Genomic DNA, 16,716 nt, shown 5'->3' with positions numbered 1-16,716 from the left:
TAATAAAGGATCACAGTTACTTTGAAATCATAGAGATTTCAGCATTGATTTGCCAGTTCTCTTTTGAAATGGACAAAGAATTGAGTGGAATACAAAGTAGTTTTTTTCCTATGCATTCTCATTTCCCACACTTATTTTCTAAAAAGCATGTATACTGATCAGTACAGTGACAGAAATCTTTATAAAAGTCATAGTACCAGTTTTGACATCCTCTCCAGGTGTCGGACTGTGGGAAGTAAAGTGCTATGAGACCTTAGGGTGATATTACTCCTTAATTTGCATCCTCTCTGGAGATAAAAGTTGTATGAAAGTCAAGATATTAGGCACCAGAAAGAATGTCCTCAGTTTAGAAAATAGCTCAGGAAAAGCATGATTATGCCATGGGCTGTGTGAAGTAAAAGGGATGTATTAAGGAAATGAAGAATGTTGGAATTTATGGGTGTATTATGGACGAATGCAAAGGTACCAAACTTTATTTTTGTTAGATGTAACTTTTTTTGAGGAACTATTATCTTCGTACAGTACAATTTGAAAGCCCTTGTTTTCTTTTTAGTAAATGTAAGTCATATACGCTAATGAATGACATTTTCATAGTATAATAAAAAAAGATAGGAGCAAAAATCATCTATCATGAAAGAATACACCCCTATTGTTTCATTCTTTTATGGGCACATATGGACACACACAGGCAACAAACATATATTCATAAAGAATTTTATTGTATCTAGAGTTTCATAACCTTCTTTAAAAAACTTATCTTTAATGTTTCCCTTTACCTACAAGTGTGTTTGTATCACATATTGGAGATAGGCATAGTATGTTGATACATATTTTATTTTTTATTGTCCCATTCCTCCATTCATGTCCATTTAAATTACCAATTTTCACTATTGTAAAAAAATGCTATGAGGAATATACTGTTAGCTAAATCATAGCAGACATTCATAATTATATCCTGAGGATAAATTATTAGTCCTGAAAATATTTGGTCACGGGATAGATCCATTGTAAAGTCTCATTTGTATTGTGAAATTGCCCTTTAGAAATGTACCCAGCAATTGTCAGTGAGAATTCCTTCTTGCTTGTTTTAACCACACCTTTGACAATGATAGGCAAATAATCATGTTTTTGTTATTTAATTAGAACATTTTCCATCAGTTTGTAGACAATTTGTAGTTCTTTCTGAAAAATTGCTTTTATTGTAATACTGACCATTTTCTATCACCAGTTAGGTCTCTTAATTTAGAGCTCTTTACCTGCTACAATTATTATTGCTCAGTATGTTGTCTGTTGTTCCCAAATTGTTTTTTTGCCACTTTAGTTCCTGTTCTGTATATTTTTGAAAATACTGTTATTATATATTTTTAAAGGATAAAATCATCTTTTTCTTCATTATTTCTGCCACTCGTGGAGAAAGGCAAACTCTACTCCAAGGTTGTGTAATTATTTGCTTATATTTTCCTCTAGCTCTTTTATAGTTTCATCTTTTTACCTTTAATGCTTTGATCCTTCTGGAATTTATTTTGTGTATATAATGAGATAAGGCACTACCCTTTTTTCCAAATAGTCAACCAGTTATCTCAGCACTGTTTATTGAGTAGCTATTCTTTCCCCACTCATTTGACATGCTAATTTCATTTATACTTTTTGCATGTTGATTTCTTTGTTTTCTGCTTCACTGATTGGATCCTCTGAAATGTTCTTCAGCTGTTTAGCTATGTGGCTATATTATTTATTTTAACATGTATTTAATGGATTCCCTGTCTTTACACTTCTTTTTTTTTTTCTGGATACACTCTTATGAATTTTAAAATTATTGTGCTCTAAAAAAATACTGTTAGAAGTTTTGATTTAAATTTATAGATTTGTTTTGAGGGCAATTTACATCTTTGTTATATTAATTCTTTTTAGTTACATGGTATGTCTCATTCCCGCAGCTCCCCCGCTCAATTCTTTACATAATTTTTTTGGTTCTTTTCTACATAATGTTTTTGTTCTTTTCCTCGTAAACATTATGTATATATGCAAAGAAGTTTATATATACATATTTATTTTATATACTATAAAAGTATGCCTTTTCTCTTTTTTACTAATTGCTTATGGCTGGTACATAGATGATACTTATTTTTGCATATTTAATTTTTATTCATCTTTGTATACACATACATTCAATTAGTTTTTTTCAGTTGATTCTCATTTTTTTTAAAGGTAAAGACTGCAAATAATGATAAGTTTGTCTCTTTTGGAAGTACTCACTCTTAAATTCCTATTTAATCTTATTTCAGATTTGAAATAATAAAGATGATATATACAAATCATGAGTTCACAGCACATTTTATTCACTAGAGTAAATCAAAATAGACATCAGTATGTAACATTATCATCCATTTTTTCAACGTTGTGTTTTCAGATTTAAGAAACATGCATATTTCACATTTTAATGTATTTACACTTAAAAATAATGTAAACTTATTTTCAATGCAAAATTTAAATAACATTTTCATCCTGAGCTTAATGTTTTTATTCCATAATTTAAATATCGTTATTTTCAATATAGTCATTTTCTTTACAATAAAATCTATTAGCATAGATGGTAGGTATACTGCTTCAATACTTGAGAGAAACATTTTAGTGCCTTTATAAATACCAGTAATTGACACGGCCAAGTTAAGTGTTTAAAACCTTCGTTCACTGGTGAATTTGCAATTTTTATGCCTTCCAAAATATAATTTAATGATGTGAGATTAACTATAGACTTGAGCTCCTTTAAATGATTTGTTTAAATAGGTGCAACAGCAGTAGGGTAGATATGCACATTACTGTTTGATTGAGAGAACTTTGTAGTTTTAATTTTGGAACCCAGCAGTCTCTCTATAACTCTGATTGCAATCCTTGCCAAGTCAGACTTATGAACTTGAGAATCAATTTATCATCATACCATCCAGAGGATTACCTTTGCATATTACGACGATTGTAAGACCAAAGCTTAGACATGCTAGTTCTATGATTTACTAAGATGAAATGGTTTTGTAGTGCTTATACAACAGATTATATGTTAAGTCATCTAATTACAGGATGTAATCCTTGCAAGTAAATCCAGTACACATCCTGTGTCTCCTGTAGTAATCAAGGAGATAAATTCGTTATTAATTTTTTAGAATTGTGAATTCCAGGATAGTTCGGCTTTGCCATCTTGTAGTTATAGAAAATAAAAATGATTCTTCACATGTAGAGTTATGATGGAGATAATGAGTGTTTGTGTGTGACAAATGGAATTTATACTTAAATTCAGATTTGGTAATTATTTTAGTGTTTTAATACATTCCTTGGTATTTGGATAATTAAATATTTTAATTTGTATTAGTAACTTAAGAACGCTCACATATTAATAAGTTGTGGAGTTTGGTAAACCTTTGTCAATTCTCAGTTATCTAGGGAGTCATAGGCTACTGTGAGTGGAAGAAAAGTTTTTAAAAAATTAAGGTTGTAGAAACTTTTATAACGCTCTGAAAGCTCAAGGGGGTCTTGGTATTTTTATTTTCTAGAATATTCTGAAGGATCTGGAAAAGAGAAAAGCTGATTTAAACACCATCACGGAGAGTAGTGCCGCGCTCCAGAACTTGGTAGAAGGCAGTGAGCCTGTGTTAGAAGAGAGGCTCTGTGTTCTCAACGCTGGGTGGAGCCGAGTGCGCACCTGGACGGAGGACTGGTGCAGTACCTTACTGGTGCGTTTTGGGAGCAACTTAATGATCACATCTTCTCTCCTTTAATGATTGAAAAATGAATACAGTTTTGGTTAGAATTCCAAATCCTATTTTCCATGTGTCGCAATATTGTTTTGCTTGTGAATTAATTTCGTGAGACTACATTTTATTTTTTCCTTTGAAAAGATACCAGAGTTCAAAATGTCTCTCTTAAGGACTAAATCATGTGTGATATACATAGAAATAAGTACTTTAACATCTTAGTAAATATATCTAATTTTTTACATTTTAGTGATTTATTATTGTATTTCACTTTCACATAATTATAAACTATATGTATAATATTTATGATGCCCTAAGCATGGTATTACTAGTTAAGTGCACAGCCTCTAGTACCTGATGGCCTAAATACAAATTTTAACTGTTAGCTGGGAGATATCAGTCAAGTTACTTAAATGCTCTCTAAATCTCAGTTTTCTTCTATGTAAAATGGGCATTATTAGCATTTCTACCTCATACAGTTTTGTGATGATTATACGACATAAAAAAAATGTAGTGCTCTTACATAACTGTACTTAAAACAACCAATTTTAGATATTATGATGATTATGATCGTTGTTAAATATCATATGTTGTTAGTCTTTGGTTATACCACTACACTTAATTATTTTATAAAATTTTGACCATTTAATTTTCATAGTGATTTTCAGACCCTCTTATACTGCATTGAATATATGGCAATCTCACCCTTCCCTCCCTTAGAGGGTGTTATCATAAATTTTTATTTCTAACTTATCTTAGATACTTCTTCCAAATTCGTAGAACGACTGGCTAATGGACAGAGACAGAGAAAAATAAATCATTGTGTGTTTGAGAACTTATTAAGATCGATCAGAATGCGTAGGGCATTGAAGTTCCTGGGTTTACACCATGATTTGTCAGATTTCATATCGGGAGTCCATCCATGACTTAATTATCTGCATAAACTTGTATAAATTACTTAATGTCACTAAGCTTTAATTTCCCAGTGTATAAAATGCAAGTAAAATAATATACTGACAGAGTGTTAAATGTTGAATAATGAATGTGAAAATCTTGGCTCATAGAATATATAAAATATTTTATGTGTTCATTTTTGTTATAACTAGATTTCTTCCACGTTTATGGTCCTTACTTCTGTATGCTTCAGTCTGTACCTTCCAAATTCTCCTTTCAAGTAGTGTCTTTCTAGTCCTATTAAACATTTGATTTACCTACATTATTGGGGTAAATAGTCTGTCGCTCATCAGTTCTTCTTACTTGGAATCCAGATCATTGTCTGAACTTTTCTCATGTCGTTTATTAGTTCTCCTTTTATTTTTTCAGCTATTTTCGCATATTATAGATTAATAATTTGTTTACTTGTCTTTTAAACACTTTTCTTCTAAGATTTTTCCCCCTAGTTTCCTTTATCCTATAAAATAAAGTTCTTAAAAGTTGTTAATTAGTAAGGCTCCCCCACACTTTTTGATCTTGCCTTAACCTCAGCATTTTTGCCCAGTTTTATTCAGCTTAACTGTTTGATTCTGTATTTAAATTTATTATCTCAATGACATTTTATATTCTACTTTGAGAAATATTACTGAGGTCTGTGCCAGGTGTAATATAAAATGCTGTAATACGGAGGTGAAAAGACACAGGCCCTGCCCTCTAAGCAGTTATAGTTTTTTGAGCAGGGCGAATCTTATTCAATCTATGTTTTAATCATTTGTCTATATTATTACTTCCTTAAATGAGTTTTTAACAGATATGATCAAGTGGGGCAAATGAGATTACTTATAAAAATGAGGAATAAAGAATACAAATAAAATGAAAGTGAAAAAGAAACTTTCACCTTTTATTATTCTTCAACTTTTTATTATACTGGGGTCTAAATCAAATAAATTAGAAAAGTACTCTGCCTTAGCTGTGCATTTTTAGGAATGAGATTTATTCACTGGGAGAGATTTGCAGTAAGGTGGAAACTCTTTAAATTCAGCATACAGTTAGCTCTTTGAAGGACTTTTAAATCTTCAAAGATGTATCGTCTTAAATATTTCATATGATTGTATCAATGTTTTATTCCTTTCTAGGACCATCAGAACCGGTTGGAAAAATTTGACGGGAATGTTGCTCACATAAGTACTTGGCTTTATCAAGCTGAAGCTCTCTTGGATGAGATTGAAAAAAAACCAGCAAGTAAACAGGAAGAAATTGTGAAGGTAATGGACACAGGGATCAGTCCCACCTCTCAGAGTGGCAGGTTTTGCTGTAGTCTTTTCTCCTGTGGAAGGTGTCAGGTTACCGTGCACACATTCTTCCCATGAAGTAGATTCATTCACTTTTATTTTGGTGGGCGAAACTGAAGTCTTGAATGAGTCTTAATATATGAACAGCTTACTCAAGTTGATTGTGTTGAAACCCTTTATTAAGAATCAGACCTTTATTTAAACTACCTTGAATTCTGAGTTAGCATTGTGGCTCGTGTTTGGTTTTGATTTTTCCCGTGTGATAATTTTGTGTTTTCTTACAATTAGCGTTTACTCTCTGAGCTGGATGATGCCAGCCTCCAAGTTGAGAAGGTCCGCGATCGAGCCGATGTTTTGATGAAAGCTCGTGGAGGCTCAAGCAGGGAGCTTGTAGAGCCAAAATTAGCTGAACTTAATAGAAACTTTGAAAAGGTGTCTCAACACATCAAAAGTGCCGAAGTGAGTAATTATATTTTTATATAAAACTATTTTTCGTGTAATTGTGTATCTAAATGATAGACGGTTGATTATATGGCATATACATCAACAATTTTAAAACTAAATTTAAAGCATGTGTTCTTATTTATGATTTTGCATATGAAGGAGAAAAAATATGAAATGAGTATTGAAGAAGACCACCCAGTCGAGAGAAGTTTTCAGAATCTCCACTGAATGTTAAAATTGACTAAAATAATGAGACTAATTCCCAGGCTAGGCATGAATATTAAACTCAATATTTTGTAGACATACTTTATAAACTCGTGCACACTATATACTTGTGAAATTGTTTTTGTGTTTTACATGTTGACACATTGCAAGTAATTTCACAATTTAGACCTGGTACAGAAAGCTACTACCTGGTTTTATAATTTGAAAAAGGGCCTTATATGTATAAATAAGAGAATAATAAATAAGAGCATTCCTAGAAAACAGTATTTATTTATGCTTCCATATTTCAATTTTTCTCCATGTGTATATCTTTTCTCATTCTCTTTCTTCTTACCCTTGTTTCGTGAGGGGAAGAAATGCAACATTTTATTATATGGTGTTCTCAAGGCGGGGCATGTGGTTTGTGCTCAGTAATAATATTTTTATTTCATGAAAACATTTTGAAGATTTGCTGGGGAAAAAATGGAAACAAAACCACATAGCAGACATTGGAATTTATTCAAACCAGAGGTATTCATTCTGACAGAGGATTTTGAGTTTTTTAGGATCTCGAATATGGCCATATGATGGCATGTTTTAATTAATTCCACCTCTAGAGAGTTGTGTATTGAAATTATTTAGGAGGAATGATCCTCTTTTTTTGCAGGGAGTAAATATTGTCTAACTCTGCTTTAATTGGAAATATGACATAATAGGCCAACCTATCTTTCATAGCATATGAATATATTTAGATTAGTCACAATTGAAGACAAACAAGAGTCTTGCTTTAACTTTTGTCTTCCTTAGCCTTGACCTTACCTCCTTATCGCCTGACTCATGCTCATTTATTTTTTTCAATAGCTGTATGGGAGATTTTTCTTGGCATAAAAGAGTAATATATGAGACATAGGGATGGAGTGAGAGAGAGTGCAGAGAAGCAAAATTATCATTGGCCCCATAAATAACCTCTGTTAACATTTTGGCATACATGTCTATTCTTACTCATATGTACATGATATTAAAATATCACAGATTTTATATTGTTTTATATATTCTCCTTTGACATGGTTTTTAAAGACTATGGAATATTCCATTACATAATCTGTTATAATTTTCTAACTCAGTGTTTCCACTTTTATTGTGCTTTTATAAATACTGCTTTGTTAAAATACTTCTATGCATGTCTTTTTGTTCCTCTCTTAATATGCCCTTAGGATCAGTTCTTAGAGTTCCTTGAAACTGTTGCAAAAGTTGTATACATAAGTACTGTTAAATAGATTTTCTGAAGACTCCTACAGAAAGTTTGGACCAGTTTATACTTTCACAATCAGAGTGTCAACGTGCTAGTTTTCCCATGTTCAGCCAATACTGCATGTCATTTTCCTGCACAGTATTTGGTTTTATTAAAGTTGTTACACTGAGTTTAGTCGCATACATGTAAAGTCTTTCTAAACATATATTGTCTGAAAATACTGCATTGAAAACTGTGCATTTCTTTGCATTTTGAGCTATCAAAATCCAAGGGGAATTCTGGGGAAAGGTAACTGGAAGACTTTCTTTGGGATGTACCTGTACTGGGTGGTGACCCCTCTTTTTGTCTGTGGCCATGGCAGGGATGGCTTTTGGATCAAGGTACCATTTGCTCCTGTGCTCACATATGGTCTTAGAATCCTTCACATAGCATTTGAGGCCACCACAGTCATTTGCATACGACTTCGCATCCCTTTCTTAGATTTGGGAGAAAATGAGTAATTCAGAGAAGCCCACATTGGTGAAATCATTGCTGTATGAATGAATTAAAGTCAATTCAAACAAATGCTAGTTCTCTCTTGACATGCCATCCCTCTTATTAATGATGGAAGGTCAAGTTAAGAATATTGTTTCAAAGAACACTTTTCCTTCTACAGTTGCTGATTGGCCAAGAACCATTATCATACCAATGTCTGGACACCACTGAATCATTTGAAACTGATGTGCCTTTCTCTGACTTGGAAAAATTAGAAAATGACATAGAAAATATGTTCAAAGTTATGGAAAAACACTTGGAAACCAGTAATGAAGATGAAAAGGTTGGTTCAAGGCGATTTCCAAAACTGTGGTGTACTCACTTTTCTTCACTGTTAATTATATTTTTACATTAATGTTTTTTACCCAAATGTCTGCCACACATGACAGAACAGATTCAAATGTGATCTTCTGATGAGTGTCAATGTAAGATTTGCTACATGATTTATATGATGCTTTAAAAAAGGAGACACTGTACTTTCTGAGTAAAGGTAGTGTTACCTTAATGCTATCTAACTTCCTCTAAACTAGCATTCTTTATGAGATATTTTAAGTTCAAATATAAAATATGTCAAGAGACATGAATTTTTATTGTATGTAATTCAGATGAACATATCTTGACTTATACTTTATAGCTTAGTTCTCCTATTTGGGTACTGATAGTAAGTGACCCTATGCATTTTTCTTCTGAGCAAATGTTTTCCTTTTAAACATTCAGATGGATGAGGAGAGAGCCCAGATTGAGGAAGTTCTACAAAGAGGAGAACAAATGTTACATCAACCTATGGAGGATAATAAGAAAGAAAAGATCCGTTTGCAGTTACTACTTTTGCACACAAGATACAACAAAACTAAGGTATTGTTGTGGGACAGTCTCTGTCCATTTACATCAATAACTATTCAACCCTGTCATTCAGATGTTCGATGTTGTATTCATGGACACCCCAAAACAAACCAGTGGGAATACTATCTCCTTCTCCTTTCTAGTATGTATTGCTAGATACGTTTATATTTCTGGATGGGGCAAGTGTCAAAGAAAATAGTAACATAAAACATCTCTTGGTTTTCTGATAATGTACTAAACCTTTAAAGGGATCTATCCCTTTTGGTTGTGGCTTGCTCCTTTGGGTCTGTATTTTATATGTAGAAGTCTTGACTACATTAAAAATTTTTTTTCTTTTTACTTACTCACACCTCGTAGAGAAAGTGTCAAGGAAGCTACCTTAGTTCATCAGTAGATGAGCTGTGGCTGTTTGCAAGTAGTAGCCAGCATTTATTAAATTACGGCCATCTAGGAGTGAAAGTCTTAACTCCTTGAGGACTAGTGGCCCATCCCAAAAAAACATTTTATTATTTACAAAGCTCTGATTAGGACACAGAAAATACTATTATTAGGGCAACTAAGTAGTCCTCTCAGCCTAGCTTAATTTTGTCTGAATTTAGCGTGTTAGGACTTACTGTCTTATTTAGGATATTCATGTTCTGTAATATTGTTCTCAAAGGTTAAGATTATATTGAAACGCCCATTGACTTTCTTATGTTACAAATGCATGTTTACTTTACTTATGTTTTCAATAGTGAGGCCCAAAAGTGTTTAATCTGTGAGATTTTATAAATAGGTAAAATGATAATGGTATTAAAATGTTTTATTTTATATAGAACTTCATGATTTGCAGCGTATTCTCATTTCCTCAATAAACTAGAAAAGGACCCGTTATGCTTTCCTGTTTGCTAAATGTGTTTAGGTGGCATAGGTGAAACTGCTCAAGCATTAATTTATTTATATTGTTTAAGAGCAGGCGACAGATAAAACTTAGAATAGAGATTGTTAAGGATTTATATATAGCAAAGCAGGGCAAAAATATAAAAAAATAAAACTTAGCTTTTAAATTTGGGTTTAGGGCATTGAACTTCTGCACCAAAGAGTCTTATTTCTTTATTTTTTTTCAATTTTCTGTTATCCCTTGTGGGGCTATTTTAAGAGGTGTGCGTTATTATTATTTTTAATGTTTTTCCAGGCAGTCCCTATTCAACAGAGGAGAACAGGTCAACTAGCTTCTGGAATTAAATCATCATCGCTCCCTACAGATTATTTGGTTGAAATTAACAAAGTTCTACTTTCCATGGATGATGTTGAATTATCACTTAATATTCCAGAGCTAAGCACTGCTGTGTATGAAGACTTCTCTTTTCAGGAAGACTCTCTGAAGGTAAATCTCCAGGCAGTGCATCAGAATAGCCACAGTTAAAGTAGAAATAACCAAGGAATTTGTCAGTGTGCCTACTGATATGATATATAACTTAAAATTTGTGCTGAGGAATTAATAATGTGTATGAATAATAAATCTTTCTTGTATCCACCAATGATTTATTATTTTTACAAATTTAATTTTTTAAAAGTAGGTATGATTTTCAAGTTATTAATTCTTTGCACCATTTGAGACATTTTTTAAATCAAACACATTCACAAACCATATTCCTTTCTTATAAACTTGATTGTCAGTTGATGTGTAATGTCAGCATGCACCTTGCCACCTATAAGGATTTAAGATTGGCCAGTGGCTGGGGTATGGGATGGCATGCTGATTGTAAGTTAATTAGGGATCTGGAAGTTTTTAATTAATTCACAGAAGTAGTAAATATCGTCAAGGCTTTTCCATATAATCTGATTGCTCTCATGTGTAAAGTCACAGTAAAATGGCTGACAGATTTGATAGCTTTGATTGTTTGATAGCTCATTTCTGTCATTTTAATTAGCATTATTAGATATTTGAAAATATAAATAATTTTAGCTTCAAAGACTTCATTACTGTTACAGAATATTATTGAAGCTTTTTATATGTTATGTACAAATGCCACTTGGAATACCTGTGACAATTTTTTTCCACCATTGGGATATTATGTAACATTCCTCACACCTTGACCAACACAGGGTGTTATTTCTTTTAATTTCTAGATTTTTGTTGTTGAATTGTATGAGTTCCTTATACATTTTGGATATTAGCCCCTTATTGGAAGCGTTGTTTGCAAAAATCTTCTCCCATTCGGTTGGTAGACTCTTTGTTTTGTTGATGGTTTCTTTTGCTGTGCAGAAGCTGTTTAGTTTGATATAGTCCCATTTATTTATTTCAGCTTTTACTTCCCTTGCCTTTGAGGTCAAATTCATAAAATCCTTTTTGAACTCAAGGTCCGTAATTTCAGTACCTATGCTTTCTTCTCTGCAGTGTCTAGTTTTGATCAGCAACAATTATTATGTCTCATTATATTTTAAATAAGTGTTATACAACATAGTTTTTTGGTCTGTAATTTCATTCTTTTTATCTCTTTGCTGGATGTTGTTAATGTCTGACAATATATTTGTAGAATGTCAAAGACCAACTGGACAAACTCGGAGAGCAGATTGCAGTCATTCATGAAAAACAACCAGATGTTATCCTCGAAGCATCTGGGCCTGAAGCCATTCAGATCCGGGATACACTTTCTCAGTTGAATGCAAAATGGGACAGAATCAATAGAATGTACAATGATCATAAAGGGTACGTGTAAATTAAATTAACATTTAATTTAAAAAGGCCATGACAAAGGGCATTACTTTAAGATTAATGAGAATATGTCTAACATCCTTGTAATAGGCCGTGTTTAATTGTGATAAGTGTAGTTCCTTAAAGAAGGAGGAAAGAGATCACATACAGATGATCATTTGCAACACAGCATGTTAATAATTAAAGGAAGCACCTTTAATGTTTCATATCGAAATAGTGTCTATTTCCTTTAAAAAACTTAAAAAGGATTTTCATTCATGTTCACTTTGTCTATGCACTTGTTGATTAATGGGAGTGGAGAACAGAGACAGGTACAGATAATTGGAATCCATGTATAACCCCAAACCCATTTTAAAAAAAATCTTCCGTTTAACAGAATGTTTTTGAGCTTCCTTCTTTCTAGAGTTTGATTGACCAGGGACATTAATAAGTAGAAATGAAGAAATAATAAGATTTTTGCAAGCAACTGGATATGTAGTGGAAAGACAAATAAGATATGAAATACCCCAGTATAAAGTACCGTGTAAGAGGAAAGTTAACACAGAAAACCACGTTGATAAACTTTAGAGACATACACAAAACAATAAGGCATCAGGTTCTTCATTTGTTTGTTTGTTTGTTTGTGTTTTAGCTTACATATTTCATGTGATTATACTGTCTTTGAAGAGATAACTTTTAATGGCCTTTTGGTATATTCCTTTGTATGAATTTTTAAATTTATCTCTGTACATTTAGAGAATATCATTTTATGTATCTCTTTATACATACTTCTGACTTGAATTAGATTTAATTATTAGTTGAAGACTATATGGTTGAAAAATGATATTTTAGGGCTCTGGATTGCATCATGAAATTGATGATTATATCCTTGCCAGCAGTGTATCAGTATACGCAGAAGTATCCTTCTTACTGAACCCTTGTTAGCATTGACAGGCCATTTTATTTTTTTTAAGACCGTTGCCAATTGTGTAATGATGGATTACATATCAATTTTATTTTCATGTTTTTGATTATCAGTGAGATTTCAATATTCTTACATATGGTTATTGTCACCCGTGTTATTTCTTCTGTCAGTTGTTCGGTCCTGTTCTTGGCTCCCTTTTCTATTATGGCATTACTATGTACTTATTAATTTGCAAAAGCTTTTTTCTGCATTAAGGATATTAACCATTCATATTTTTGTTTATTGCTTAATTGTTCACAGCTTTCCATGTGCCCTTTAATGTGGTTGATGGTGTTTTTGATGTCTAGAAGTTGTAATTTTATGTAATTAGATATTACAATTCTTTTCCTTTGTGATTTCAGTTTGTTTATAGGCAGATAAATTACAGTTCACTGTGAGATTATTTAAATATTTATATATATTTAAAAAATAATTTTGTTTGATTTAAAATTTACATTTAATAACCACTTGAATTTTATTTTGATACATGTTTTGTGTCAGTGGTTCTTTACACTGACTCTTCAGTATCAATAGTAGGGTTCACGCATCTCAACTTTTTAAATACTCCTCAGATTATTTTTGTGTGCAGCCGGAGTTAAGAATAATCTGTTCTATTTTGCTTTATTTTTCTTAAATGAACAACCAATTTTCTCATTATTTTTGTTGACTAACATAGTTCTTCCCTATTGTTGTTGATACTTCCTTGATCATAATTTTAATGCAATCCTATCTTACATTTATTTAATTTTGCTAATTCTGCCTTATCAAACCAGCAGTTTTCATTTAATAACATAACATTTTAATTTTAAAGTATTCTTATAAAAGTTTTTATCCAGTACAGTAAGTTTTATCTTATTATAACTTTAAAATTAATATTCTTTTTCTACATTTGTTCTTTCAATAACATTTTAGTCATTTCAATCACTTTGTAAAAATATGATCAATTTGAAATGAAGTCTTTCTCTCATTGGTTGATTCCTTTTCTGTGTCCACAGTAGAATTTTGAAGGTTTGTCTACGCCTTTTTCCAAAGGACTATTACTCTTGGTAGTTTTGTGCTTTCTTTGTTTGTTATTATAGAGTTGGTATATGGTAGCTTTCTTCTGCACTGTGTGTGTGTGTGTGTGTGTGTGTGTGTGTGTGTGTATAAAATTGATTTAATTAGCCTTTTTCATTATACATTTGTATATGATGATAACTTTTTCTTTTAAAAAAATTATCCTATTTGCATATATGCCTCTGGCTAATGTGGTAGAACTTCAAGAACATTGTTGATTAGTAATGTTGATTGCAGACATCCATGCCATTTTCTTGTTTATAAAAATGTTACCTCTTAGAAAATAATATATTGCATGGGGGTTTTCAAAATTCTCAGCACTTGATCATATTCTCTTATGTTAGAAAATTCTCCTCTATCATTTCTTTTATTTTATCATATTGTATTCTTTGTTTGCTTGATTACATTTGATAGAAGGTTATCTCTCTTATTCTGTTTGTCCCAGCACTTGGATATATTAATTGATTTTGTTCGTATTCCTATTCCTAATTTTTGCCTTATTTTTCTCACCCAACCTTAGTACCTATCCTAAAATATTAATTTTTCTCCATCCCTATTTATCTACTTTTTACAACCAGTAAGTTGCTTTCCATTCTGTTCTTTTTCATAAAGCATGAAGGCCATGGTAAATGTCCTATGCTTTCATGGTTTCAGTTATCAGTCACAATCGTACTAGGGTGACCACCACGTCCATTTGTCTACGCCAGGTCTCTGTGCTGTTTTGCCTATAAAACTTTTCAAGCTTTGTTGGCCAGTAGTAAAAGTAAAATAAATTCCATGAAAAGAAAACAGATCATCTCTCTTTGAGAACTCCTTTATGGCCTCTTTGTAATGGTTCATGGCATTAGCTTTCTTATTTTTCCAAATAAGAAATTTTAGAGCCATGTTGGACAAATAATGGAGCTCTTTTTTCCCTGTCAGAGTTCTTCCCTTTCTTTAAGCCTGTTATTTCTTTCTTCTTATCTTGGATCCTTGGATCCTCATGTATCTTCTCTACTAAGAACATCTCCTCAGGTATATATCCGCTGTACCTTCTTTGCTGGCCCTCACTGCGGTGTGAACAAAGTTCAGACTTCTCATGTAGAGCTTAGAAGTTTTTTAAGAGTGTTCTCCAGATGGCCTAAATTCTAATACTTTGTACATAGTGTTCAAAAAAGTTTTCTTCACTCATTTCATATAAACTTGAGTAAAATTTTTTTGCTTTCTGTACTGTCCCAGTTTTTGATTCTTACTCAGAATTCCGTCTTCTACTAGAATAGTGGTTTATCTTAATTTCATCAGGCTTTCTTTTCCCATCATTTAACAAGTTTTTGAAATTCAATTTTACCATAAGAAGACTTCACCCATTCATCAAGGTCCAAAGTTGTATAGTATAAAACAGTAGACAGGGCCTTATAAACAGTGCATAGTGCTATGATGGGGACAATGCAGGAGGCCATGTTGGGGACCCTGAGAGGGAAGGCTTTTTGGAGATTGTGAAGTTAGTCAGGCGAAGGAATAGAGGGAATGCAACATTGCATAAGGTCATAGACAAGAGAGAGTGTGGTGCTTCTGAGGAATTCAAAACAGTCCAGTAGAGCTTGAACTCATAACAGAGAGAGAAAACCAGAAAGGTCTACAGGGACTGTCTCGGAAGGACCTTGTGTATCATGTTAAGTAGTTTGTGTTTTACTCTGAGAACATCAAGGAGCCATGGCAGAATTGTACCAGGGGGATGACGGTCTGCTGATTGTAGAATAGATTGGTAGAAGACAAAACTGAGAGCCAGGAGATGCATCTGTGCTTGACACATGGTGGTAACTTGATTAGAAAAGTGGCTGTGGAAGTGGAAACGAGGGGAGCATTTGAGAATTAAATTGTTGAATCAATAAAATCTGAGATTGGTGGGGCGTTGGAGTAAGGAAGAAGGAAGAGTAAAAAATGAGCCCCAAGTCTTTGGTTGAGGACGTAGGTCGGTGATGGTACCACTGTTAGAGACCGGAAACCTAGGTGGTGTGATGAGTGTGTGGCGGAAGGTAACAAGGCCAGTTGGAATATGATAGACAGCAGATTTACATGTTTCTAGTTCAAATCCAGTCTAAGGCTGCCGTAAGGCTTGGACCTTGAGTCCTTTGACTCTCTGGAAGGCCTTAGCCCTTCACAATTCTGTGCTGCTGGATTCAGACAGGAGGTGATGGCTTTGCAAATTCTACCTGAACATGGCTCTCCTGTTTTTCTTTTTTCATTTTTACAACTCTTTCCTAGACTATTTAATCTAGACTGCTTAGATTTACTTGAAATTCACGTTCTGTTATGACGGTAATGATATTTACTAGGTTTAATGTGACACTTCTCAAAGTCTTTAGATTTTTGGAGCAGCCTTTCTAGCAACATTTTCTATTCATTAGTGCAGCATCTCAGAAGTCAAAATTTGTGTCTGTTGTTTAATTACTGCACATGTTTATAAACAGTAATGAAGATTGTCTTAATATCTTTTGGCAGTGTTTTGTTTGAAGTGCTCTTGTATTTCTCATGCCCAGTAGAATGTTGCTTCCCTGTGGGCACTCAACAAATATTAACTGAATTATCCAAGTGATTTTTATGGAAGAAGGAAATATAAACAGTTATTTAGGAGTTAGCAATGGTAGGGACCATTTTATTATTTTTTAAAAAATAAAAATCTTTTTATTATATAAAGTAAACGTTTCATTAACATTATGAAAACCTCAGAGATAATTTTCTAAACCTCTCCTAGCACTGCTAGTTTAAACAAAGGCTGGCAGTAAATTCTT

The 16,716-nt window shown here is 32.8% G+C and overlaps 1 protein-coding gene across 9 annotated transcripts in view; it reads left to right on the top strand.

Annotated features, from left to right (window-relative positions):
- The window catches only part of UTRN (utrophin), a 463,108-nt gene that overhangs the window by 178,139 nt on the left and 268,253 nt on the right, over positions 1-16,716 (top strand). For all 9 annotated transcript variants that reach the window (XM_088795414.1, XM_088795413.1, XM_088795412.1 and 6 more), the window contains 7 exons: positions 3,546-3,725; positions 5,816-5,944; positions 6,260-6,430; positions 8,527-8,688; positions 9,123-9,260; positions 10,423-10,614; positions 11,768-11,940. In XM_088795414.1, the coding sequence (XP_088651540.1) occupies positions 3,546-3,725; positions 5,816-5,944; positions 6,260-6,430; positions 8,527-8,688; positions 9,123-9,260; positions 10,423-10,614; positions 11,768-11,940 (1,145 nt within the window). The remainder of the gene's footprint in view (positions 1-3,545; positions 3,726-5,815; positions 5,945-6,259; positions 6,431-8,526; positions 8,689-9,122; positions 9,261-10,422; positions 10,615-11,767; positions 11,941-16,716) is intronic.

Source organism: Rhinolophus sinicus, chromosome 2 (assembly GCF_057876585.1).
Source record: "Rhinolophus sinicus isolate RSI-liver-muscle chromosome 2, RSI-T2T, whole genome shotgun sequence".
In the NCBI taxonomy this organism is placed as follows: Eukaryota; Metazoa; Chordata; class Mammalia; order Chiroptera; family Rhinolophidae; genus Rhinolophus; species Rhinolophus sinicus.
The sequence above is the reverse complement of the archived record's forward strand: the minus strand, read 5'-3'. Positions and strand labels throughout refer to the sequence as shown.